The 25452-nt window shown below is 40.3% G+C and overlaps 1 protein-coding gene and 1 pseudogene across 1 annotated transcript in view; one reads left to right on the top strand and one right to left on the bottom strand.

The window, feature by feature from the left end:
* GOT1 (glutamic-oxaloacetic transaminase 1) overlaps positions 1-25452 on the bottom strand; it is a 36071-nt gene that overhangs the window by 2198 nt on the left and 8421 nt on the right. Inside the window, exons 2-8 of the mRNA XM_037804619.1 lie at positions 25254-25435; positions 7693-7816; positions 7077-7189; positions 6749-6853; positions 4784-4934; positions 4528-4693; positions 3664-3806 (exon numbers count right to left, since the gene is read on the bottom strand). Coding sequence (XP_037660547.1) covers positions 3664-3806; positions 4528-4693; positions 4784-4934; positions 6749-6853; positions 7077-7189; positions 7693-7816; positions 25254-25435 — 984 coding nt within the window. The remainder of the gene's footprint in view (positions 1-3663; positions 3807-4527; positions 4694-4783; positions 4935-6748; positions 6854-7076; positions 7190-7692; positions 7817-25253; positions 25436-25452) is intronic.
* Positions 18003-19310, top strand: LOC119510671 (annotated as a pseudogene).

The raw sequence follows: 25452 nt of genomic DNA, 5'->3' as shown, positions 1-25452 counted from the left end.
ACAACCTTATTTTCTACTAGTTTTTTTATGACAATAAACAGAATTTAGTTACAGGAACCATTTTTAACTGTGGGTCTAGGCAAGGGTATGGTTCTATTTTCAAATGATTGAGGTAAAGAAAAGTTTGGGGGGTGTAACCCATTGTAAAAGGAAACCACTTCTCCCCTGCTTGCACCGGAATAACGAATGGCTAGCTCTGCCTATCCTGGGCTTTGCTCCAGAGCCCAGAGATGACCACACAAAACCTTTTCCTCACTTGACGATTCTACTGAGCACCTAGGAGAAACCTGCCTTTGACATTTCATTTTTACAGTACACTATTCAGTGCCCCATGCAGGACAGATACTTGTTAAATGCTTGTGAATGAACCAACAGGTTGAAAAACTGCAAGGACTTCTCTGATGTGGCACCATCAGGCCTTCATTCATTTCTCAGCTCGCTCACTCAAACAAATGCAGGAGGGCTTCCCCACATGTTTGCAGAATTGCATCATGTATGAAATAGGAAGGAACTACCTGTACTTCCTTTAGCCACAGTCCCTATAACCTTCTTGCTCTGGGTTGCAAATCCACAATAGAATTTTAGCTGATTTTCACCTAAATAGCATCCTTAAGACGCTACCAATTTGACAGAATGGAGTAACAGTAACAATCATAATAATCAGAGAAGCAAATACTACATGCCATGCATTGTTCTAAGAACTTTATACACTTTATACTAACTCAGTTAATCTTGATGTGCCAGTTTGGATACATTATGTCCCCCAGAAAGCCATGATCTTTTAATCCAATCTTGTTGGATATTTGGATTAGGCTGTTTCCATGGAGCTGTGACCCACCTAACTGTAGGTGATAATTTTGATTAGATTATTTCCATGGAGGTATGGTCCCGCCCATTCAGCGGCTGTGTGTGTGTGTGTCTTGATTAGTTTACTGTGGAGTCCTTTAGAAGAGCCATCACAGGCCCAGACTGCTACAGCTGAGAGACGTTTTGGAGACAGCTGTTGAAAGTAGACTTTTGCTAGCCCAGGGTTTGCCTGGGAGAAACTAAGAGAACACCCCCAGATGCTTAGAGAGAAACGTCCTGGGAGAAAGCCATTTTGAAACCAGAACCCTGGAGCAGACACAGCCACGTGCCTTCCCAGCTGACAGAGGTTTTCCAGACACCATCGGTGTTCTTTGGCGAAGTACCCTATTGTTGATGCTTTTGTTTGGACACTTTATGGCCTTAAGACTATAACTTTGTAACCAAATAAACCCCCTTTATAAAAGCCAATCAATTTCTGGTATTTTGCTTAATAGCAGCATTAGCAAACTAGAACGCTTGATAATAACTTTATCATCCCCATTTTATAGAAAGGGCAAAGAGAAGTTAAATAAATTTCCCAAGGTCACACAGCTAGTAAGTGGTGGCTCTGGGATTTTAATGCAGACAATGTGGCTCCCAAGCCTGAGCTCTTAACCATGATACTATGCTGCTTCTCTGTGGAAGTGGGAAACCTGGACTCTCTACCTGGCTTCCTGTGTGTCCCTCTTCCAAAGAAACAAAGCAAGCAAGCCTCAGAAGTAGCCTTAGACTCGCTTTCATTGTGTAAATTACAGTCATCCAAGGAAATAAACATTAACCTCACACACCAGCAGCATCCCAATACTCAGTAAAAGCCAATGCTGAGTGGACTGGATCTAGTAATGGGAGAAAAAAGGCCCCAAAAGACATTATTAGGATATATAAAAATCTGGAATATAGACTGTAAGCTTTATATCAATGATAAAGTCCTTGAACTCGATAACCATACTTAAGGTGGTTACATAAGTGAATATCCTTGTTCTTAGGAAATGAACATGGAAGTATTATGTGTTCAAGCAGCATGATGTATACAACCTACTCTCAAATGTTTAGAAAATTGATAGACAGATAGATGGATTGGCAGATGGGTGGATGGATAAAATGATACAACAAATGTGATAACATGTTAAAATTGGAAGATCTGGGTATTGAGGGAGGGGTGGTAATACTGGAGTTCTCAGCATGGGTTTTACATTATTTTTGTTCATAATAAAAAGTTTAAAGTTAAAAAAAAAAAAAGCCCACACCCAGGAGGCAGTAGTTGTGGTAACAGGCCCCCCTTATCCTTTTTTTTCCCTCCATAAAACTGAAACTTCTCTACTTTTGGGGGGCAAGGAAAGTGTCACAGTATAAGAAGCCAGTAAAACGTATAAACACTTTCACTACAAAAAGGCCAATATACACATACACAATTTTTTGAAAGTAACTTCAGGGCATCATGGATCTCCTGAAATACATACATGGACTTCTGGTTAAAAGCCCCTGTTGTAATGGACAGATGGAAAAATGAAATAAAAGTATTGTAAAATGATAATTGTAGAAGTTAGGTGGCGGGTATACAGGTGTTCACTGTACAATTCCTCCAACCTTCCCGTATGTTTAAAATTTTTCATAAAACGTTGGAATGAAAAGAACACCTTTGTTTTAAAAAAAAAAGAAATGGTGCTAAGTGCCAAAAATATTAACTTTTGCAATATAAGTACCGGTCTAGTCTCATCATTTGTCAATTCATAAGAAAACTAATTTTCTACTCCAGACAGTGGGAGGCTATCGGAGACATCCCCATCTTTTGAGTTTTTAGAATGTTACTACTAAAGACCATTTTCATTACACACAATATTATTATAATTTTATAAGGATAATTATACTTATTCAAGTGAGCCAGACTCCCCCTTCCACAGTCATGAGGACACCTACAGATAGCTGAGATACTCCTTTACATTCTTAGGTGGCCTTATTTTACCCTAAAGTATTTCGAGGGGTCTACAATAAAATTTCTACCACCTTTCTTGTTTATATTTAATTCCTTGACTTTTCTAAGCCCACTTCAAACCAGTACTCTGACAGCCCTGGCTTTAACACCTCCCGGTGCCTCTGATGTCTCGCCATAACTCGAGCTAGCCACATATCCCTTCCTAGAGCCACTTGGACCACAAGCTCCATATGCAGGTAAGTGGTCACATCTGCACCATGCATCCCGTGGCAGGAGATGCTCCAAAATTACCTATTTAATGACTGAATCCTCTGTCATCAGAAGGGACCACCGGTCACTGACATGCGCCCTACTGATAAGTGACCAAGATCATGCATAGCTACTTAGATTTTTAATAAGCTTTTAATTCCAATTACCAAACTAAGTTCTGATTTATTAAGAAATGGAGGGATAACTTTGTAACCTCTTTTTGAGGACCATTCCTTAAGACCATGAAAGACCTGTTAGGTCTGTTTATGATCATATATAATACTTACACTTAAGTTTAAGATAAAGCCAAAAGGTACCTGAGCACTTATGAGACTTACCATAAATCTAGGCTCCAAGTTCCAAATTCTGTTGCTTCTCAGCACTGGCTCTGAGCCACTTCCCAGCCCATATAAATGAAAACATCTTAGTTATAGGTCAGCAGGACAATGCTATTCTGAGACCCAATGGGTTCAAGAGATGGGTGGGACACAATGAGAAAACCTAACTTGTTCTGCTCCAAAGCAATGGATGACTAATTAGGCGACAGCTAAAGGAAGTGAGCTCAAAAGCATTGTCGAGAGGAGTGATGAGTGTCTACCTGTGCACTGGTACTCGAGGTGGTAGGGGCCACTTACGGTTTAACCCGGTGAAACTGAACATTCCAATTTGCTCAGTGATATGATGCCAGGTTCCAGGGGTCTTGAGGGCTTCCAACCGTGCTCTGAGATCAGACCTCATGGTCAAAATCCGGTCAGCCATTGTCTTCACGTTATTTGTCCTGAAGAGTAGACAGCGATATAAATACCAGTTTAGACAGGCAGGATTGCACACTAAAACATGCAGATATAAAATCTGCAATTTAATTTATAAGCTGAAAATGGAAACACAACCTGCTGATTATGGTATGTGGATATGAGGATGGATGGATGAGCAGACCAGAGAGCCACATTTACCAGGCAGAAGGAGAGAACTGTACTGACTGGAGTCTAGTGCTAGTGTCGGGTCTACTGCCTGTCTATCATTAATGTTTCAACTCAGGCTGCACTAAGGTGCTGGTATAGACAGGATAATATATTTTATCAGGCCTAATTAAATAAGAATGGCAGACTTAACTACTAGATAAAAACGACCCTGTTTCAAAATAAGATAAAATATATGTAAATGAGAGATGAGAAAGTTGCCATACTAACTTGAAGTTGTATGTTCTTCTTCTATCAGGAATTCCTTGCTGTGTTTCCAAACTTTAAAGGGAGGAAGTCTGGGCAGCAGAGGAGTGAGGGAAACTACCCTTCACTGCGTGCCTTATCCTATATCCCAGGTGTATTAACCACATGTTAGGTAGGTACCACCCCCACTTTACAGAAATATCTGAGATTCAGAGGTAAACATAATTTTGTCCTGCTTCTACTCAAGTGAAAGGAAAATACCCAGTGCAATTTAATGGAACAACTGCTGTTTGACATCCCCACCCCCTGCTCATCAGGCTTGAAACCCCTTACCATTCCTTAAAGAGCTCGGGGTTAGAAAGGGTACACGCCACAATCCGAGCTCCCTGAGCGGGAGGATTGGACCAAGTAACTCGCACAATCTTCTCCAACTGGGAAAGGACACGCAGGATGCCATCAGGTTCTTTTCCAACCACAGTCAGATTCCCCACTCGCTCATCTAGAAAGAAGGACAAGGGTCAGTCTTGGCTGCGATGGTGGAGGGGAGCAGTAGGGGGCAGGCAGGGCTGTAACTCAGGAGAACACTCACTGTAGAGCCCGAAGTTCTTGGAGAAGGACTGTGCACAGAAGAGCTCAAAGCCTTCAGAAACAAAATAGCGAACGGCCCAGGCGTCTTTCTCTAGGCTTCCAGAGGCAAAGCCCTGATAGGCTGAGTCAAAGAAGGGGAACAGAAACCGGCGCTGCGAGGAAGGAAAGTGAGTCAGGGCAGGAAATCCTTCTGGAATCCACCTCAGACGTGGGCCTTCCTTCCCCAACTGGTACCTGGAAAGAATATCTACCACCACCCACTTCTATTTCTCTTCTTCCTGTACCCAACCACCACTCTACATCTGTTTCTCTGCTCAGCTACACAAAAACCAACAACTTTAACAACTTCAGTAAACTCTACTTTCTTAAAGTATCATGTCCTAGAGAGTCATGATGCAGTTTCACCAACTGAGTTTAGTTTTGAGGCTTGGAGGTAACATCCTACAATGGTGGATTCTTCCCCATGAATTCCCTATGTGACCAGCACCATCAAGGGTAGGCTCAGTATCTTCAGGGCCTCCTCACAACCTCAGGGCTGTTCTACTGGGTACTCAAGACAGAGTAGCCCCTATTCTAATCACTCTTCTCTCCTCAAAGAGCTCCCCACACTGAACCTGCTTCTCCTACTGGGCTCTCTTGAGTGACAACACTTCCCTGGCCCTAACCTTCCAAGCCAGAAACCTTAGTGTATTCTTGACTCCTGCCTCCAAACCTCATCTTCCACAACCATCAGACCCATCTCCTGTTGACTCTGGAATCCATTCTTGTCTTTCTTTCAGGCCACCTCTTTCAGGCCACCATCAACTTCCGCCTGAAATATGGCAAAAGTTTCCTAACTGATCTCCCAACCTATCTAATTTGGTCTCCTCTGATCCTTTCTTCACTCCATAGTCAGGGTGACTTGAAGACAGTGCACACCTGATGATGTCATTCCCTGACTTCAAAGATTTCAGCAGCTCTCAGGGCCCTCAGAATAAAGTCCAACTCCTCAGCATGAGGTCTGGTCCCTATTACCTCTCCAGCCACATCATTCACCCTCCAGCCAACTCCCTTTGAACTCTGTGCCCAACAAGGATTACTTTCACTTCCTTAAATGGGCTATGAGCAATCTGTCTAGGGTTTTTGGCCATGCTCTTCCCTCTGTGGGAAACAACCCTTCCCTGATAACACACACACGCCCCCGCCTGCTGTCAACGCTTTCTTCAATCCTCCTCATCCGTCATGTCTCAACATGGAAACCACTTCTGCCAGGAAGGTTTCCTCTGCCACTACCCCCCACACAAACAAACCACACTCCCTCAAAGTCTGGGCCATGTCATCCCAAAACAGCTGTCTCACAATAGATTCACAACTGCCTTAGTACTTGTCTGTCTCCCAAATAGCTGTACACTCTTTGAGGATAGGGATGATGTCTGCTTCATTCACTGATGTATCCCTACTGTATCTGACACATAATAGTTCAATAAATAGTCTAATGAAGAATATACACACTTTGAGCTAGAAATTCCAATCCAGAAAGTTATCTCAAAGGAATGATAAAAAATAAGTTTTATTACATAATCTTTCATGAAAGCAAAAACTTGAAATAAATTTAAATGCCCAAGAACTGATTTAACTGATCCCTATTATGACATATCCATTCATGGAAAATGAAAAATGATGCTGCATTCAATGATATGTAAAGGAGTAAAAAACAAAGCACATCACAACAGAGTATGGACAAAATGAGCCCACATTTGTAAAAAGTATATATATGTGTAACCACACACACACACAGCATGACCTTCTATTTGCCAAAACTAATGTTTTAAAGCCAAAACAATGGATTTCTTTGGGTAAGAGGACTTACAATTGATGTTTCTTTTCTTCTTTGGGCTTTTCTCCATTTTTCAAATTCTTCAATAAACAGGTATAACTTTTGAATATATCATTTAATAATACATACTATTATTAAATGGACAGTTACCTTCATGACGGAGGCAATCTCCTTCCACTGCTCTGGAGTTGGGTCAGTCCCTGTTGGATTGTGTGCACAGGCATGGAGGACAAAGATGGAGAACTCGGGAGCATTCTGAGGAAAAGTAAGCTGTGTCAGCGCTGACATCAGCAAGCACATCAGGAGACCGAGTCAGCAGCGAACTGGCTAGCAATGAAGGGCAAAGGGGCAGCTGTATGCTGCCATTGTGTGCTATTTCGGAAACCACCATCTGACTTGGGAAAGATGTCTCAGACTCTCTCATTTATAACTGCTCCTGATACCACCTGGCCCTTTACTCATCCCCTAAATCACGCACCTCTAGATCATTCAGGAGACCCTGGAGGTCAAGTCCTCTCTTTGCTGCATCCCAGTAACGATAGGTCCGAATGTCTTTAAAACCAGCAGCAGAAAATACACCATTATGATTCTCTGCAAACAAAGGGAGTAAAATATTAAATGCTTTTACAAACACAAGGAGTCATCACTGGAAAGTATACAACTCAGCTTCCAGGTACCAAACAGGCTCAATTTCTACCAGACAACATCAAGATGTGGGGTTAAGATATAGAAGAATGATTATAACCAAGAACAAGTTCAGGCATATTAATGCCAAACTTATACCCTACCACACTGATATTTCCTGCATCTACAGTTTCTGCCTCCTCTGGGGAGTTTCTACATATACTAACATACTAATCGACCCAAGAGTCTTGGGAAAATATATTCCAATCTGAATTTGGAATTTATTATAAATGATTTATAAATGAATTCCAATCGGAATTTCCCATATGCTGCCATAATCCACTGCTCAAGCCATTCCCAAATATCAGTGGGCACAGGGCTGGGTTACATTTTCTGTGTAACCAATGAGAGTCATGAGTATAATTCTCCCTGGCTTCTCTTTTTATCCCCTCACTACAACTAAGACTCACCCCAGGTTGGCGAGGATACATAGACAGGTGTATCTTTGTTGTTTGTTCCATTGTACCATCGAGCTAAGAACTCAGCTCCAATTCGAAGTGCACCTGTTCCCCCCAAACTCTGCACAGCCCCTACCTGAAAGAGAAAAGGTAGGGTCACCAGTTGATAATAGTGAAGTAAGATAATATCAGGGAGAAAAAGGTAATAATGTTGTGCATTTACTTTGTGCCTGCTCTGCACTAAGCCCTTTAAATGCATTATCTCATCAGGGCCTAACAACAACTACATGAGGAAGATACTATTATTTACCCATGTTTACAAATGAGCAAACTGAGGCTAAGAGATGTGGAGCACCGTACCCAGAGTTACTGGCTACTGAGTGGTAGGGTCAGGTCTTCAACTCAGGAAAACTCAATCCTCATACAACCCTGTGAAGAAAGTTCTCTGTCCCCAATTTACATCTGAGGAAACTGATTCAGAGAAGTGGTTTAACAAAGAATACAGAGTTGGTAAGTGGCTAAGCCAGTTCTTCTTACTCTAGATCTAATCACTATGCCCTGCTTATATTGTTCTGCCTATATAGTTTTGATTTTGCCATTTCAACTTTCTAGTTAGGTTCCAATATCTCTCTTTTGGTAGAAAAATGCCAGAAATTTTGTGTTCCCTAATATGCCTAAAGGATTAAGGAGAAAGATAAAAGAGATCACATCATAAAGCCTATCTAAATAAAAGTAAGACGTGGCACACACGAACATGATAATAGCATCAGCCTCTAGGGAGGGCTCTAGGATAGAGAGCAATGGTCAAAAGGGATTTTGCTATAATCTGTAACTTGGTTTAAAAAATAAGGAGGGGGAGAGGGCGGGGCAAGATGGTGGATTGGTGAGCTGTATGTTTTAGTTACTCCTCCAGGAAAGTAGGTAGAAAGCCAGGAACTGCGTGGACTGGACACCGCAGAGCAATTTGACTTTGGGCATACTTCATACAACACTCATGAACACGTCGAACTGCTGAGGTCAGCGAAATCTGTAAGTTTCTGTAGCCAGGGGATCCGCGCCCCTCCCTGCCAGGCTCAGTCCCGTGGGAGGAGGGGCCGTCAGCGCTGGGAAGGAGAAGGGAGAACTGCAGTGGCAGCTCTTATCGGAAACTCATTCTACTGATCCAAACTCCAACCATAGATAGACTGAGACCAGACACCAGAGAATCTGAGAGCAGCCAGCCCAGCAGAGAGGAGACAGGCATAGCAAAAAACAGCAAGAAAAACTCCAAAATAAAAGCGGAGGATTTCTGGAGTTCTGGTGTACATAGAAAGGGGAAGGGCAGAGCTCAGGCCCTGAGGCTCATATGCAAATCCCGAAGAAAAACTGATCTCTCTGCCCCCTGGATCTTTCCTTGATGGCCCTAATTGCTTCGTCTCTTAGCATTTCAATAACCCATTAGATCTCTGAGGAGGGCTTTTTTTTTTTTTTTAATCTTTTTTTTTTCTGTTTCTAAAACAATTCCTCTAAGAAGCCCAATACAGAAAGCTTCAAAGACTTGCAATTTGGGCAGGTCAAGACAAGAGCAGAACTAAGAGAGCTCTGAGACAAAAGGCAATAATTCAGTGGCTGAGAAAATTCACTAAACACCACAACTTCCCAAGAAAAGGGGGGTGTCCGCTCACAGCCATCACCCTGGTAGACAGGAAACACTTCTGCCCATCACCAGCCCCATAGCCCAGAGCTGCCCCAGACAATCCAGTGTGATGGAAGTGCTTCAAATAACAGGCACACACCACAAAACTGGGCGTGGACATTAGCCTTCCCTGCACCCTCAGCTGGTTGTCTCAGAGTTGGGAAGGTGGAGCAGTGTGAATTAACAAAGCCCCATTCAGCCATCATTTCAGCAGACTGGGAGCCTCCCTACACAGCCCAACAGCCCAGAACCGCCCTGGGGGGATGGCACTCACCTGTGACACAGCACAGTCATCCCTCAACAGAGGGCCAGGGGGTACACGGCCTGGAAGAGGGACCCATTCGCAAGTCTCAGGAGCCATACGCCAATACCAAGGACTTGTGGGTCAGTGGCAGAGACAAACTGTGGCAGGAATGAACTGAAGGATTACACTATTGCAGCAGCTTTAAAACTCCAGGAACACCAGGAAGATTTGATTGTTAGAGCCACCCCCCCTCCCTGACCGCCCAGACACACGCCCCATATACAGGGCGGGCAACACCAACTACACACGAAAGCTTGGTACACCAATTGGACCCCACAAGACTCACTCCCCCACTCACCACAAAGGCAAAGCAGGGGAGAACTGGCTTGTGGAGAACAGGTGGCTTGTGGACGCCACCTGCTGGTTAGTTAGAGAAAGTGTACTCCATGAAGCTGTAGATCTGATAAATTAGAGATAAGGACTTCAATTGGTCTGCAAATCCTAAAAGAACCCTATCAAGTTCAGCAAATGCCAAGAGGCCAAAAACAACAGAAAATTATAAAGCATATGAAAAAACCAGACGATATGGATAACCCAAGCCCAAGCACCCAAATCAAAAGATCAGAAGAGACACGGTCCCTAGAGCAACTAATCAAAGAACTGAAGATGAACAAGGAGACCATAGTACGGGATACAAAGGATACCAAGAAGACCCTAGAAGGGCATAAAGAAGACATTGCAAGACTAAATAAAAAAATAGATGATCTTATGGAAATTAAAGAAACTGTTGACCAAATTAAAAAGATTCTGGATACTCATAGTACAAGACTAGAGGAAGCTGAACAACGAATCAATGACCTGGAAGATGACAGAATGAAAAATGAAAGTACAAAAGAAAGAATGGGGAAAAAAATCGAAAAAATCGAAATGGACCTCAGGGATATGATAGATAATATAAACCGTCCAAATATAAGACTCATTGGTATTCCAGAAGGGGAAGAAAAGGGTAAAGGTCTAGGAACAGTATTCAAAGAAATTGTTGGGGAAAACTTCCCAAATCTTCAAAACAACATAAATACACAAATCATAAATGCCCAGCAAATTCCAAATAGAATAAATCCAAATAAACCCACTCCGAAACATATTCTGATCACACTGTCAAACACGGAAGAGAAGGAGCAAGTTCTGAAAGCAGCAAGAGAAAAGCAATTCACCACATACAAAGGAAACAGCATAAGACTAAGTAGTGACTACTCAGCAGCCACCATGGAGGCAAGAAGGCAGTGGCACAATATATTTAAAATTCTGAGTGAGAAAAATTTCCAGCCAAGAATACTTTATCCAGCAAAGCTCTCCTTCAAATTTGAGGGAGAGCTTAAATTTTTCACAGACAAACAAATGCTGAGAGAATTTGCTAACAAGAGACCTGCCCTACTGGAGGTACTAAAGAGAGCCCTACAGACTGAGAAACACAGAAAGGAGAGAGTGACTTGCAGAAAGGTTCAGTACTAAAGAGATTCGGTATGGGTACGTTAAAGGATATTAATATAGAGAGGGAAAAAACATATATGACAAACATAAACCAAAGGATAAGATGGCTGATTCAAGAAATGCCTTCACGGTTATAATGCTGAATGTAAATGGATTAAACTCCCCAATTAAAAGATAATAGATTCGCAGAATGGATTAAAAAAAAATGAACCATCAATATGTTGCATACAAGAGACTCATCTTAGACACAGGGACACAAAGAAATTGAAAGTGAAAGGATGGAAAAAAATATTTCATGCAAACTACAGCCAAAAGAAAGCAGGTGTAGCAATATTAATCTCAGATAAAATAGACTTTAAATGCAGGGATGTTTTGAGAGACAAAGAAGGCCACTACATACTAATAAAAGGGGCAATTCAACAAGAAGAAATAACAATCGTAAATGTCTATGCACCCAATCAAGGTGCCACAAAATACATGAGAGAAACACTGGCAAAACTAAAGGAAGCAATTGATGTTTCCACAATAATTGTGGGAGACTTCAACACATCACTCTCTCCTATAGACAGATCAACCAGACAGAAGACCAATAAGGAAATTGAAAACCTAAACAATCTGATAAATGAATTAGATTTAACAGACATATATAGAACATTACATCCCAAATCACCAGGATACACATACTTTTCTAGTGCTCATGGAACTTTCTCCAGAATAGATCATATGCTGGGACATAAAACAAGCCTCAATAAATTTAAAAAGATTGAAATTATTCAAAGTACATTCTCTGACTACAATGGAATACAATTAGAAGTCAATAACCATCAGAGACTTAGAAAATTCACAAATACCTGGAGGTTAAACAACACACTCCTAAACAATCAGTGGGTTAAAGAAGAAATAGCAAGAGAAATTGCTAAATATATAGAGACGAATGAAAATGAGAACACAACACACCAAAACCTATGGGATGCAGCAAAAGTGCACTGAGGGGGAAATTTATAGCACTAAACGCATATATTAAAAAGGAAGAAAGAGACAAAATCAAAGAAGTAATGGATCAACTGAAGAAGCTAGAAAATGAGCAGCAAACCAATCCTAAACCAAGTAGAAGAAAAGAAATAACATGGATTAAAGCAGAAATAAATGACATAGAGAACAAAGAAACAATAGAGAGGATAAATATCACCAAAAGTTGGTTCTTTGAGAAGATCAACAAGATTGACAAGCCCCTAGCTAGACTGACAAAATCAAAGAGAGAAGACCCACATAAACAAAATAATGAATGAAAACAGTGACAGAACTGCAGATCCCGAAGGAATTAAAAAAATTATAAGAGGATACTATGAACAACTGTATGGCAACAAACTGGATAATGTAGAGGAAATGGACAATTTCCTGGAAACATATGAACAACCTAGACAGACCAGAGAAGAAATAGAAGACCTCAACCAAACCATCACAAGCAAAGAGATCCAATCAGTCATCAAAAATCTTCCCACAAATAAATGCCCAGGGCCAGATGGCTTCACAGGGGAATTCTACCAAACTTTCCAGAAAGAACTGACACCAATCTTACTCTAACTGTTTCAAAACATCGAATAAAATGGAACACTACCTAACTCATTTTATGAAGCTAACATCAATCTAATACCAAAACCAGGCAAAGATGCTACAAAAAAGGAAAACTACTGGCCAATCTCCCTAATGAATATAGATGCAAAAATCCTCAACAAAATACTTGCAAATCGAATCCAAAGACACATTAAAAAAATCATACACCATGACCAAGTGGGGTTCATTCCAGGCATGCAAGGATGGTTCAACATAACAAAATCAATCAATGTATTACAACACATTAACAATTCGAAAGGGAAAAATCAAGTGATCATCTCAATAGATGCTGAAAAAGCATTTGACAAAATCCAACATCCCTTTTTGATAAAAACACTTCAAAAGGTAGGAATCGAAGGAAACTTCCTCAATATGATAAAGAGCATATATGAAAAACCCACAGCCAGCATAGTACTCAATGGTGAGAGACTGAAAGCCTTCCCTCTAAGATCAGGAACAAGACAAGGATGCCCGCTATCACCACTGTTATTCAACATTGTGCTAGAAGTGCTAGCCAGGGCAATCCGGCAAGACAAAGAAATAAAAGGCATCCAAATTGGAAAAGAAGAAGTAAAACTGTCATTGTTTGCAGATGATGTCATCTTATATCTGGAAAACCCTGAGAAATCGACGATACAGCTACTAGAGCTAATAAACAAATTTAGCAAAGTAGCAGGATACAAGATTAATGCACATAAGTCAGTAATGTTTCTATATGCTAGAAATGAACAAACTGAAGAGACACTCAAGAAAAAGATACCGTTTTCAATAGCAACTAAAAAAATCAAGTACCTAGGAACAAACTTAACCAAAGATGTAAAAGACCTATACAAAGAAAACTACATAACTCTACTAAAAGAAATAGAAGCAGACCTTAAAAGATGGAAAAATATTCCATGTTCATGGATGGGAAGGCTAAATGTCATTAAGATGTCAATTCTACCCAAACTCATCTACAGATTCAATGCAATCCCAATTAAAATTCCAACAACCTACTCTTCAGACTTGGAAAAGCTAGTTATCAAATTTATTTGGAAAGGGAAGATGCCTCGAATTGCTAAAGACACTCTAAAAAAGAAAAATGAAGTGGGAGGACTTACACTCCCTGATTTTGAAGCTTATTATAAAGCCACAGTTCTCAAAACAGCATGGTACTGGCACAAAGATAGACATATAGATCAATGGAATCGAATTGAGAATTCGGAGATAGACCCCCAGATCTCAAAATGGACCAAAGATCTCAATATAAAAGAAAGTACCATAAAACTCCTAGAAGATAATGTAGGAAAACATCTTCAAGACCTTGTATTAGGCGGACACTTCCTAGACTTTACACCCAAAGCACAAGCAACAAAAGAAAAAATAGATAAATGGGAACTCCTCAAGCTTAGAAGTTTCTGTACCTCAAAGGAATTTCTCAAAAAGATAAAGAGGCAGCCAACTCAATGGGAAAAAAATTTTGGAAACCATGTATCTGACAAAAGACTGATATAAAGAAATCCTACAACTCAATGACAATAGTACAGACAGCCCAATTATAAAATGGGCAAAAGATATGAAAAGACAGTTCTCTGAAGGGGAAATACAAATGGCCAAGAAACACATGAAAAAATGTTCAGCTTCACTAGCTATTAGAGAGATGCAAATTAAGACCACAATGAGATACCATCTCATACCAATTAGAACGGCTGCCATTAAACAAACAGGAAACTACAAATGCTGGAGGGGATGTGGAGAAATTGGAACTCTTATTCATTGTTGGTGGGACTGTATAATGGTTCAGCCACTCTGGAAGCCAGTCTGGCAGTTCCTTAGAAAACTAGATATAGAGTTACCATTTGATCCAGCGATTGCACTTCTCGGTATATACCCAGAAGATCGGAAAGCAGTGACATGAAGAGATATCTGCACGCCAATGTTCACAGCAGCATTATTCACAATTGCCAAGAGATGGAAACAACCCAAACGTCCTTCAACAGATGAGTGGATAAATAAAATGTGGTATATACACACGATGGAATACTACGCGGCAATAACAAGGAACAATGTCGTGAAACATATGACAACATGGATGAACCTTGAAGACATAATGCTGAGAGAAATAAGCCAGGCACAAAAAAAGAAATACTATATGCTACCACTAATGTGAACTTTGAAAAATGTAAAACAAATGGTTTATAATGTAGAATGTAGGGGAACTAGCAATACAGAGCAATTAAGGAAGGGGGAACAATAATCCAAGAAGAGCAGATAAGCTATCGTGGGTAAATTTAACGTTCTGGGAATGCCCAGGAATGACTATGGTCTGTTAATTTCTGATGGGTATAGTAGGAACAAGTTCACAGAAATGTTGCTATATTAGGTAACTTTCTTGGGGTAGAGTAGGAACATGCTGGAAGTAAAGTAGTTATCTTAGGTTAGTTGTCTTTTTCTTACTCCCTTGTTATGGTCTCTTTGAAATGTTCTTTTATTTTATTTTTTTAAATTATTATTTTTTTATTTTCTTATTTTTCATACAGTTGATTTAAAAAAAAAAAAAAAGTTAAAAAAAAAAAAACAAGGAAAAAAATATGTAGAGCCCCCTTGAGGAGCCTGTGGAGAATGCAGGGGTATTGGCCTACCCCATCTCGATGGTTGCTAACATGACCACAGACATAGGGGACTGGTGGTTTGATGGGTTGAGCCCTCTACCACAGGATTTACCCTTGGGAAGACTGTTGCTGCAAAGGAGAGGCTAGGCCTCCCTATAATTGTGCCTAAGAGCCTCCTCCCGAATGCCTCTTTGTTGCTCACATGTGGCCCTCTCTCTCTAGCTAAGCCAACTTGAAAGGTGGAATCACTGCCCATCCCCCAAAATGGGATCAGACACCCAGGGGAGTAAATCTCCCTGGCAACATGGAATATGACTCCCGGGGAGGAATGTAGACCCGGCATCATGGGATGGAGAACATCTTCTTGACCAAAAGGGGGATGTGAAAGGAAATGAAATAAGCTTCAGTGGTAGAGAGATTCCAAAAGGTGCCGAGAGGTCACTCTGGTGGGCACTCTTACACACAATTTAGACAACCCTTTTTAGGTTCTGATGAACTGGGGTAGCTGGTGGTAGATACCTGAAACTATCAAACTACAACCCAGAACCCATGAATCTTGAAGACAATTGTATAAAAATGTAGCTTATGAGGGGTGACAATGGGATTGGGAAAGCCATAAGGACCACACTCCACTTTGTCTAGTTTATGGATGGATGAGTAGAAAAATAGGGGAAGGAAACAAACAAACAAACAAACAGACAAAGGTACCCAGTGTTCGTTTTTACTTTAATTGCTCTTTTTCACTTTAATTATTATTCTTGTTATTTTTGTGTGTGTGCTAATGAAGGTGTCAGGGATTGATTTAGGTGATGAATGTACAACTATGTAATGGTACTGTGAACAATCAAATGTACGATTTGTTTTGTATGACTGCATGGTATGTGAATATATCTCAAAAAAATGAAGATTTAGGAAGAAAAGGGGGGGAAATAAGGGAAATGTATTCATATATTACTTGTAAAATTTTAAAATAATTTTTCAACCTATCTAGAGGTCTGGGATTTGCTGTAAAATAATGCAGCTATGGCCAGGGGTGGTGGTGGTGGGACAGGCAGAGCAGTGTATAAACTGACCATATACACATTTGTTGAAGCTGGGTGACGGACACATCGGGGTTCATTCATTATGCTTTTTTCTCCACTTTCATATATATTTGAAATTTTCAATATTCAAAAGAAAATATTCTTCCTAGACACAGAAGAAAAACTTCCTAGATTGTTTTTTTAAAAACTAGCATAACATTGATGATAAAACAGAGGAAAAAAAAAAACAGAAAAAAGGAAAAGAACCTGTCTTTCATCAATATCAATACTAACTTCTCAAAATAAACATTAATGAATCCAACAGAACATTAAAACATATTCCTTTATCAGTTCATCCCATGAAGGTGTGATTATTAAGAAATATTTTATAAAATTTGTCGTACTGCTAAATGAAAGGAGAAAACCCAAATGATCATGATTAAAAAAAGCTCAGCTATTCCTGATATAAATGCTCAGCCAAACAGGAAACACTGGATACTTTCTTAAAATAATTGAAAAATCTCATTCAACATATGTGAATCAGCATCACGATACATGAGTCATTAGCAGGAATCCCACGTAATCCAGGAACGAGGCAATGATACCAATTATCACCACTATTATTCATCACTGTTCTGTTTGTATTCAAAGATCTGAATATTTGTGAAAGAATACCACTGAAATGTGAAACATAAGCAAAATTGACATTCAAGGATATGAGGAACTGAACACAGCTGCATGTCACACAGAGAAGTAAAGGGAGGGAACTGGGTTGAAAATGGTCAGTGTCTGTCAGATTTAGGGCACTAACCTCTGTTCTTTACAGTAATCCCTACCTAGCATTGATCCCTTTCCATTACTTTGAAGGTTTTGCCCCATAGTATTACCTACCTAAATTCTTCATGCTAATTGCCACCAAGGAAATGTCACCCAAATGTGTGTTTTGTTTTTTTTTTTTAAATGGAATTGTTATCTAGCTAAGTTGAATTCAATGTCATCCATTACCTCAGGTACTTCAGATACCTAAGCAATTCTGGAATCCTAATTCTTTCTATGCCAACGAGCAAGGATTCCCTTGAATATGATTTTAAGTTATCTTGGAAATGCGATGGGTTCAAATGGATATTGGTGACAGTCCAAGTGTCCATCAACAGATCAATGGATAAACAAAATGTAGTGTATCCATACAATGGAATATATTCAACAATAAAAAGGACCAAAGTTCTGATTTAATTTACAACATGGATAAACCTGAAAATATTATGCTCAGTGAAATAAGCCAAACACAAAAAGACAAATACTGTATGATTCCACTTATATGAAATATCTAGAATAGGCAAATTCATAGAGACAGAAAGTAGATTTGAGGTTACCAGGGGCTGAAGAGAGGGGGAACATCGGGAGTTACTGCTTAATGGGTACAGGCTTTCTGTTTGGTGTGATGAAAAATTATGAAAATATACAGTGGTGATGGTTGCACAACACTGAGAATGTAATTAATATCACTAAATTTTACAGTTTAAAATGGTTAAAATGGCAAATGTTGTTACACTGTGTTACCATAATTTAAAACAAAAAAATCTTCCCAGTCATAATTTTTCCTGTGCTCAACTTTTAATTTCTACCCCTCTCTGCAACTCAAGAAAGTAAATTCATTAATTTCATTAAAAGAAGTTAGACCAGACATGGCATGTGCTCATCCACTGATATTGGTGTACCCTGAAAAGGGGAGTCATCTGGCAAAGATGTTACTTTGCCTGCTGTGTCCAAGGCTCCCATTTGACCGGATATTGCGAACTTCATTCACACCAACTTGCACAACAACAGACAGCCCTGTGCTGTCAGTGAGTTAGCAGGTCATCAAACCAGCGCTGACTCCCAGGGCACCGGCAGAGCCATAGTTCAAATTCCCAGAGTTCAAGGCTGTGGGCAGGACTCACCGATCTGGCCAGGGTGCTTTTGGAAATAATGTGTCATGGAGGCCACATGTTTGCACCAAACAAAACATGGCATCAGTGGCACCACAGAGTAAACACAACACAGAAGCAATAAGCCATCTGCTCTGCCCTGGCCACCTCGACCTTACCAGAGTTGGTCATGTCTAAAGGTCACTGTATTGAGGAAGTTCCTGAACTTCCTTTGGTGGTCAAAGATAGAGTTGAAGGTTACAAAAAGACCAAGGAGGCTGTTTTGCTTCTTAAGAAACTAAGGCCTGGAATGGTATCAAAAAGGTCTATGCCTCTCAGCGAATGAGAGCTGGCGAGGGCAAAATGAGAAACCATCATCACATACAATGCAGGGTACTATGCATCCTCTATAATGAGGACAATGGCATCATCAAGGCCTTCAGAAACACCCCTGGAATTACTCTGCTTAATGTAAGCAAGTTGAATATTTTGAAACTTGCTCTTTACGGGCACGTGGGACGTTTCTACATTTGGACTAAAAGTGCTTTACACAAGGTAGATGAGCTGTATGGCACTTGGCATAAAGCTGCCTCCCTCAAGAGTAATTACAACCTTCCCATGCACAAGATGATGAACACAGACCTTAAGCAGAGTCTTGAAATCCCAGAGATCCAAAGAGCACTCTGAGCACCATGCAAGAAGATTCATCCCCGAGTCCTAAAGAAGAACCCACTGAAAAACCTGAGAATCATGTTGAAACTAAACCCATATGCAAAACTATGCACCAAAACACCATTCTTTGCCAGGCTAGGAATCATAAACTCAGAGTGGATAAAGCTGCAGCAGCACTGGAGGCCGAATCAGATGAGAAAGGGGTTCCAGACAAGAGGCCTGCAGTAGGGAAGAAAGGAAAGAAGGCTGTTGGTGTTAAGAAGCCCCAGAAACAGAAGCCTTTGGTGAGAAAAAAAGGCCGCAACCACCAAGAAGCCAGCAGAAAAGAAACCTACCATAGAAGAAAAGAAGCCTGTTGCTATAATTGCTTATTCCATAGAAGTCAAATCATTTTGGACACCTTATTTTGAATAAAGACCAAATCAAAGAGAGAGAGAAAAAAAGTCAGTAGACTAGAGTGAAAATGTGTTTAGAAAAGATAAACCCACCTCACTAACATAAAATAATTCTCAACTGCATGACACATGACACTTGAAATTTCAAATTCTTATGAAATTATCATTCTGTAAAAATATATTGAACACTGAATGACTCTGGTAAACACAAATTGCTCTAAACCATATCAGCAACAGAAACAAGTTTTTGGTGACTCAATCATCAACTTTGTCATTCTGTAAACTAATTTTTGGCAAATTCATCTGGAGCCCAAGGAAGTCCTGCATTTGGTGTGGAGGCAAATCATAATATCAAAGAAAGTAAGCATAGACTTCTCAAGGAGCCAGGCAGCTGGACCTGGGAGGGTATCCAGTACAAGGGAAGCGCAGGAAGTCTTGGTGTGAAGCCAGGCAAAGCAGGCCTCTGTACCTATTACATATGTCAGCATACAAACGGGTTATGTAACTCCCGATTTAGCCACACTACTGGAAGAAACTCCTGCTGGACCCTAGGAGACTTATCTGAGTGCACTATGAGAAGCAGGAGAGCTGAGTAGGAGCTGCTTGCGGGGAAGGCCATGTCACATTCATCTGGGTGCCCCAGGTGCTCACACGGTATTTGTCAAACAACATATGTCTTGAACTAAATGAAGAAAAAGATGATGTTCCGAAGATCAGAACCTCAGCAAAAGCCCCAAGTCTCCTTAGAGGCAGTGATCAAAGTGCAAGACTGGGATGGCATTACGTGGCAGGGAGGCACAGCCACTGAGCCCTCCGACCCCCAGTGGCTCAGTAATTTCAGAAGCTGAAACATTACCATGCAGGGGATGAGAAACGGATCTTTGATCTGGATCCTAAGGTCTGGAAACAGAAAGTAGTAAGTAGCAGTGAGGAATCTACAAAATAGGTTTCCTCAAAACAGTTGACGGGACCTGGTAATGTTAAATCTTGAAAAGAAAAATCTGAGTGAAGACATGACTACAGTTTGTTTTCTGGTTCCTTTGTTCCTTTATTCAAGCCTCATCTCCCTCAAGTTTAGGCTCAAATGCATGTTCATTTTCTACCTTTACTATCCTAGTCAACTGTATCCACCTTCACTTCCACCCCCAGCATTCCTGACATGCCTTGCCTGGCTTTATATTTATAGCATTGGCCACCTTTTAATATACTCCATCATTTTATTATTTATTATGTTTATAGCCTGCTCCTCCGCACAAAACTGGAAGGGGAGGGGATTTTGTGTATTTTTGGTCACTGTTGTGTCCCAGCACCTAGAACAGTGTCTAGCCCTAGTGGTGAGCACTCATTTATTGATTGAATGAACAAGTGAATTCAAACATTTGAGAATCTTTGAGGTGCCAGGCTAGGAGCCAAATGCTTAAGATTTGCAAGGTAAATCAGTGAGCCAGGATCCCTGCCCTGGGGGAAGATTTATGGTCTTGTGGAGAAAGATTTAAAAAATTGCACATTAAAGCAAGCACAGTAAATACAGTGCTGTGAACAAAGTCCCATGAAAACACAGAGAATTCAAATAACTAGCTTGCCTGAAGGAGCTAAGGATTCAACATGGAAGTGACCCTTGACCAGGGTCTTTTAAGGACTTGGAGGTGGGGCCTGATGAGTTAGGAAAGTGAGAATGGCATTCCAAACAGAGGTGACAGAGTCGCAGCAAAGGCTCCAAGTTATGCAGGGCCCAGTGGGTCTAGAAAACAGCAAGGCTTTTAGAATGGCAGAGCCACAGGGGGCCTGAGGGGGAGTAAGTACCTGGAAGACCAGGATGAAGGCTGGCTATGAAAGATGTTGTGTGGCAAGCTCAAAGTCTGGATGTCACCCTGTAGGTAATAGGGGAACAACTGGAGGTGGGGGGCAAATGATATGATTAGCTTTATTTGCTAAGGAAATCACTCTAGCTGCAATGTGTAGACTGTACTCGATGGGGAAGAGACTAGAGGGTGAAAGGTCAAGTAAGAGGCTATCAAAAAAATTCAATGAGAAAACTAAGACAGTAGCCTGGGGATGGTAAGGACTACCAGGGAAAGAGAAAGGACTCACAGCTCAGTAGAAACTGGTACTTAGGGTGATGCAGATGCCAAGAGAGTAGTACCCTAAACCAGAGAAAAAAAAAAAGCCTTCAAATAGGTAGACTGCTATGAAGCCTGCCATTTAGATTTGTTCTGTGATGGAAAACACAGGATGAACTAGACTAAGAGGAAGAGTTGTGTTCCTATGTCAAGGCCACATGCAATGGCCCCAAGTCTTACAGTGTAAGTGATCAAAACAGGGATCAGTGGGTAGAGGAACAAGCATCTGCTCTACCTAGTTAATAATTTAATAAGAAATGGGCGGTCTTAGAGGAAGAAGTTCCCCAACAAAGAATGTCTGTTTTTATTTTGTCAATGCCAGGATTTCAACTGATTTACCTATACATCTCAGAAGATAGGGACCCCCAGTTGCCAAAGTTTTCCACTTTCAAACTTCATTGGGATTCTCCCCTTCCTCTACAGAAACACTGATTTGCAGAGCAACTTCTCAAGGGTACACTAAACTCTGTTCTATAACATTTCTACGTATATTCCTTCAGTTCCTTGAGGCAAGTAAGTCATGGTCTCTCAAACCAATCCAAACAAAACTAAGTTGTTTACCTGCCTAATTATTGACCTGAGTTCCAAGAACCTTCACCAGAGCCTCTGGGCTTCCTGGTGGATATAAGAATCTGCACATGTGCAACCTTTATTTTACTCTGTCATTCTCCTTATCAGGGCATCCGGGTAACATGATATACAGAAGGAAGAAACTGCTGGAAACAGCATGTGGAGAATAAATCAGATGACTCCAATATGTGGTTTCTTCAGTGCATGAACTAGCTGTACTACTACATAGGCCCAGGAAAGCAATAAGGGCAGCTACTTTAAATTGCACAATACTTAATTAGACTATTGCAAAAACCTCAGCTCTTTCCCTTCCCACCCACCTAGCCAAGTTTATCTTCTTCAAACAATACTCTTATTGGATAACTCCCTGCTCAGACTTTTAGTTGGCTTCCTCTGCTCTGGCTGCCAAGATCCCAGCCTGCCTTATCTACCCAACATGTTCCCCAGTTCTAATCATGAAAATCTTATCACAATCTAAACGTGCTTCCTTCCTACCTCTGTCCCTGGACTCCTACTACTCAAGAGGAATACCCCTCCTTTGGCCCTTCCATGCCTTGCGGTTTTCAATCCTGGCTGTACTTTAGAATCACCTGGGGAGCTTTTAAAGCCCTGTCCCTGGTGGGATTTAATTGGCCTGGCATGGGGTCCAGATATCAGGATAGGTTAAAAAGCTCTCTGGGTGATTCTAATGTACAGAGTTGAAAACCAGTAGCCTGGTATCATTTGCACATTTCCCAAGGTTCAGCTCAAGTCCCATATTGGCCCTCACTGGTCTCCCTCTCCTCTAAATTTCTGGAACACTGAGAATCTGTATGTCCTGCCACCCACAGCCTACCTTGCTGTGTCTGCTTCCAAATGTGTTCTTCCATGTGTCTCTAGTTGCATAGAGAATACATACCAAGAAGAACTTAGATCAAAGCTTGAAGAATTAAAGATGATTAGAACTGGCAAGGACTTCAGAGAGCTATTAGGTGTGGCTATCTCTATTCAAAGAGCTATTAGTGGCTCTTGAACTTTTGGGAGCCACAGACTCCTTTTAAAAATCTGAGAAAAGCTATGAACTTTCTCTCCAGAAATAAGCACATACACACAAAATCCTGTATGTAATTCCAGGGGCTTCTGAGACCCCTTAAATCATTTCCTATGCAAGTACTCCTTATAGGACCATAAACCCAAAACTAATCTTTTTCTAACATATAGATGTAGGGGTGAGGGGAACAAATGAATTCCCTACAGCCAAAAGTAGTGGCAGAGCTGGGTACAGAACCCAGATCTCTTGATCATTCCATTAAACTCCATTTGCTTAAGGAGAAGCTATGTCTACTTATAATTATGACTAAGAGTCACCTCCAGAGAACCCCTTTTGTTGCTCAGACGTGGCCTTTCTCTCTAAGCCAACTTGGCAGGTAAACTCACTGCCCTCCCTTCTACATGGGACATGACCCCCAGAGGTGAAAGTCTCCCTGGCAACGTGGAACATGACTCCCAGGGGAGCCTGGCCCTCATATCGGGGGACTGAGAAAGCCTTCTTGGACCAAAAGGAAGAAAAAAAATGGAACAAAATAAAGTGTCATTGACTAAGAGATTTCAAATAGTCAAGAGATCATTCTGGAGGTTATTTTTATGCATTATACAGATATTCCTTTTTAGTTTCATGTGTATTAGAACAGATAGAAGGAAATACCAGAAACAGTTGAACTGTAACCCAGTAGCCTTGATTCTTGAAGATGATAGTATAACTATATAGCTTTTATGGAGTGACTGTTTGATTGTGAAAACCTTGTGACAGACACTCCCTTTATCCAGTATCTGAGCAGATGAGTAACAAAATAAAGACTAAATAAATAAATAAATAAATAATGAGGGTAGGGTGGTGGGGTGGATAAGGGGTATGGGATGCTTTGGGTGTTTTTTTTTATTTCTATTTTTTTCTTTTTCTTTTTTTTGGAATAATGAAAATGTTCCAAAATTGACTGTGGTGATGAGTGCACAGCTATTTGGTATACTTACTGTGAGCTATTACTGAGTGTATTCCTTGGATGGATTATACAGTGTGTGAATATATCTCAATAAAATTGCATTAAAAGAAAGGTAATGGCAAATTACTTTCCAAAGCAATTATATATATGAATTAATCTCCCACTGCAATGCAAAAGAATTTCTATGGATCCACATCCTCTCCAATCCAGTTATTGTCATATTTCTATTTTTTGACAATATAATGGGTATAAAATACTATCCAATTATTGTCTTAATTTGCAATTCCCAAATTACTTATGAAATCAAGCATCTTTTTGTATGATTCCTCTTCAGTGGCATTCATTGCATATATTTGTCCCATTTTTCTATGGATTGCTTACCTATTTCTTATTGAAATTTAAGAGTCTTCATCTATTATAGGTATTAAAGATGTGCCCATTAAAAAAAAAAAAGAAACTGTGTATCGTTTAGCTGTAACCCTCCTACCCCAATATACATTCTTAAATATAAAATTGTGTGATATCTATGTCCAATTATTGCAATTAAAATGATCAAAGTAAGGTTTAGCTCAGAAAGGGAGAGAGCACCAAAGCAAGAATGTTAACTTTTTATTAAATATATTGCAGTATTTTTCCCATGTGTCATTTAATTTCAATCTGTTCATGGTGTGTTTTTAAAAATAACATTTGTTATGATTTTAATTAAAAGTTATATATTCATTGTTGAAATGAAGTGCTGAAAGCAAAAGAAAATTTGAAATATCCATAATCACATCACCCAGAGTTAATCATATTTTGGCAGTTTTGTCAAAATATACTTACTTAAAACGTGCATATTAAATATATTGTGATATAACATAATTTTCATTGAATATGATGTGAGCATTTTTCTAAGTATTTATTTTTAAGGATTTTACTTTTAAGTATATGTTTCCAAGTACATTATTTTTTAAGTATTCTTCTACAACCTAATTTGTAACGGATATATAATACTCATTTTTGGCCATTTCATAAACTATACCCATTTAATTAAAAAAAAAAAGAATTTCCCTTTGCTTGGCACCTCCACTGACCACTTAAATCTAATGATCTACTGCATACAACTGGAAGACGGAAGAAGCCGTGCTTTGTATATGGTCACATTACTTGCTTGACCAAGTCCCTGAAGTTACATTACTTAAACCTTGATTAACTGACAGTTTGCTCGATATAATACCTAATACTTTAAAAGAAACTGGACCTCTTTTTACCTTCAGTTTCTAAAGAGAAAATACATCCTTACCCAAAACTTACCCGCTTCTCCTTGAGAGCTACGCTGTCGTCCCCAAGGACCAGGCGAGAAGCACAAGTCCGGTATTCGGGGAGGCCCAGAATCGGCAGGTATTCATGGTTTAGGCTACTGTCATTAGCAATCTTCTGCTCCACCTTCCTCACAACCGGCAAAACCCAGGGCTGGCTATCATCCGTGCGATAAGCTGGAACGTGAAAAAGA

This window comes from Choloepus didactylus, chromosome 15, assembly GCF_015220235.1.
Source record: "Choloepus didactylus isolate mChoDid1 chromosome 15, mChoDid1.pri, whole genome shotgun sequence".
Taxonomy (NCBI): Eukaryota; Metazoa; Chordata; class Mammalia; order Pilosa; family Megalonychidae; genus Choloepus; species Choloepus didactylus.
The sequence above is the reverse complement of the archived record's forward strand: the minus strand, read 5'-3'. Positions and strand labels throughout refer to the sequence as shown.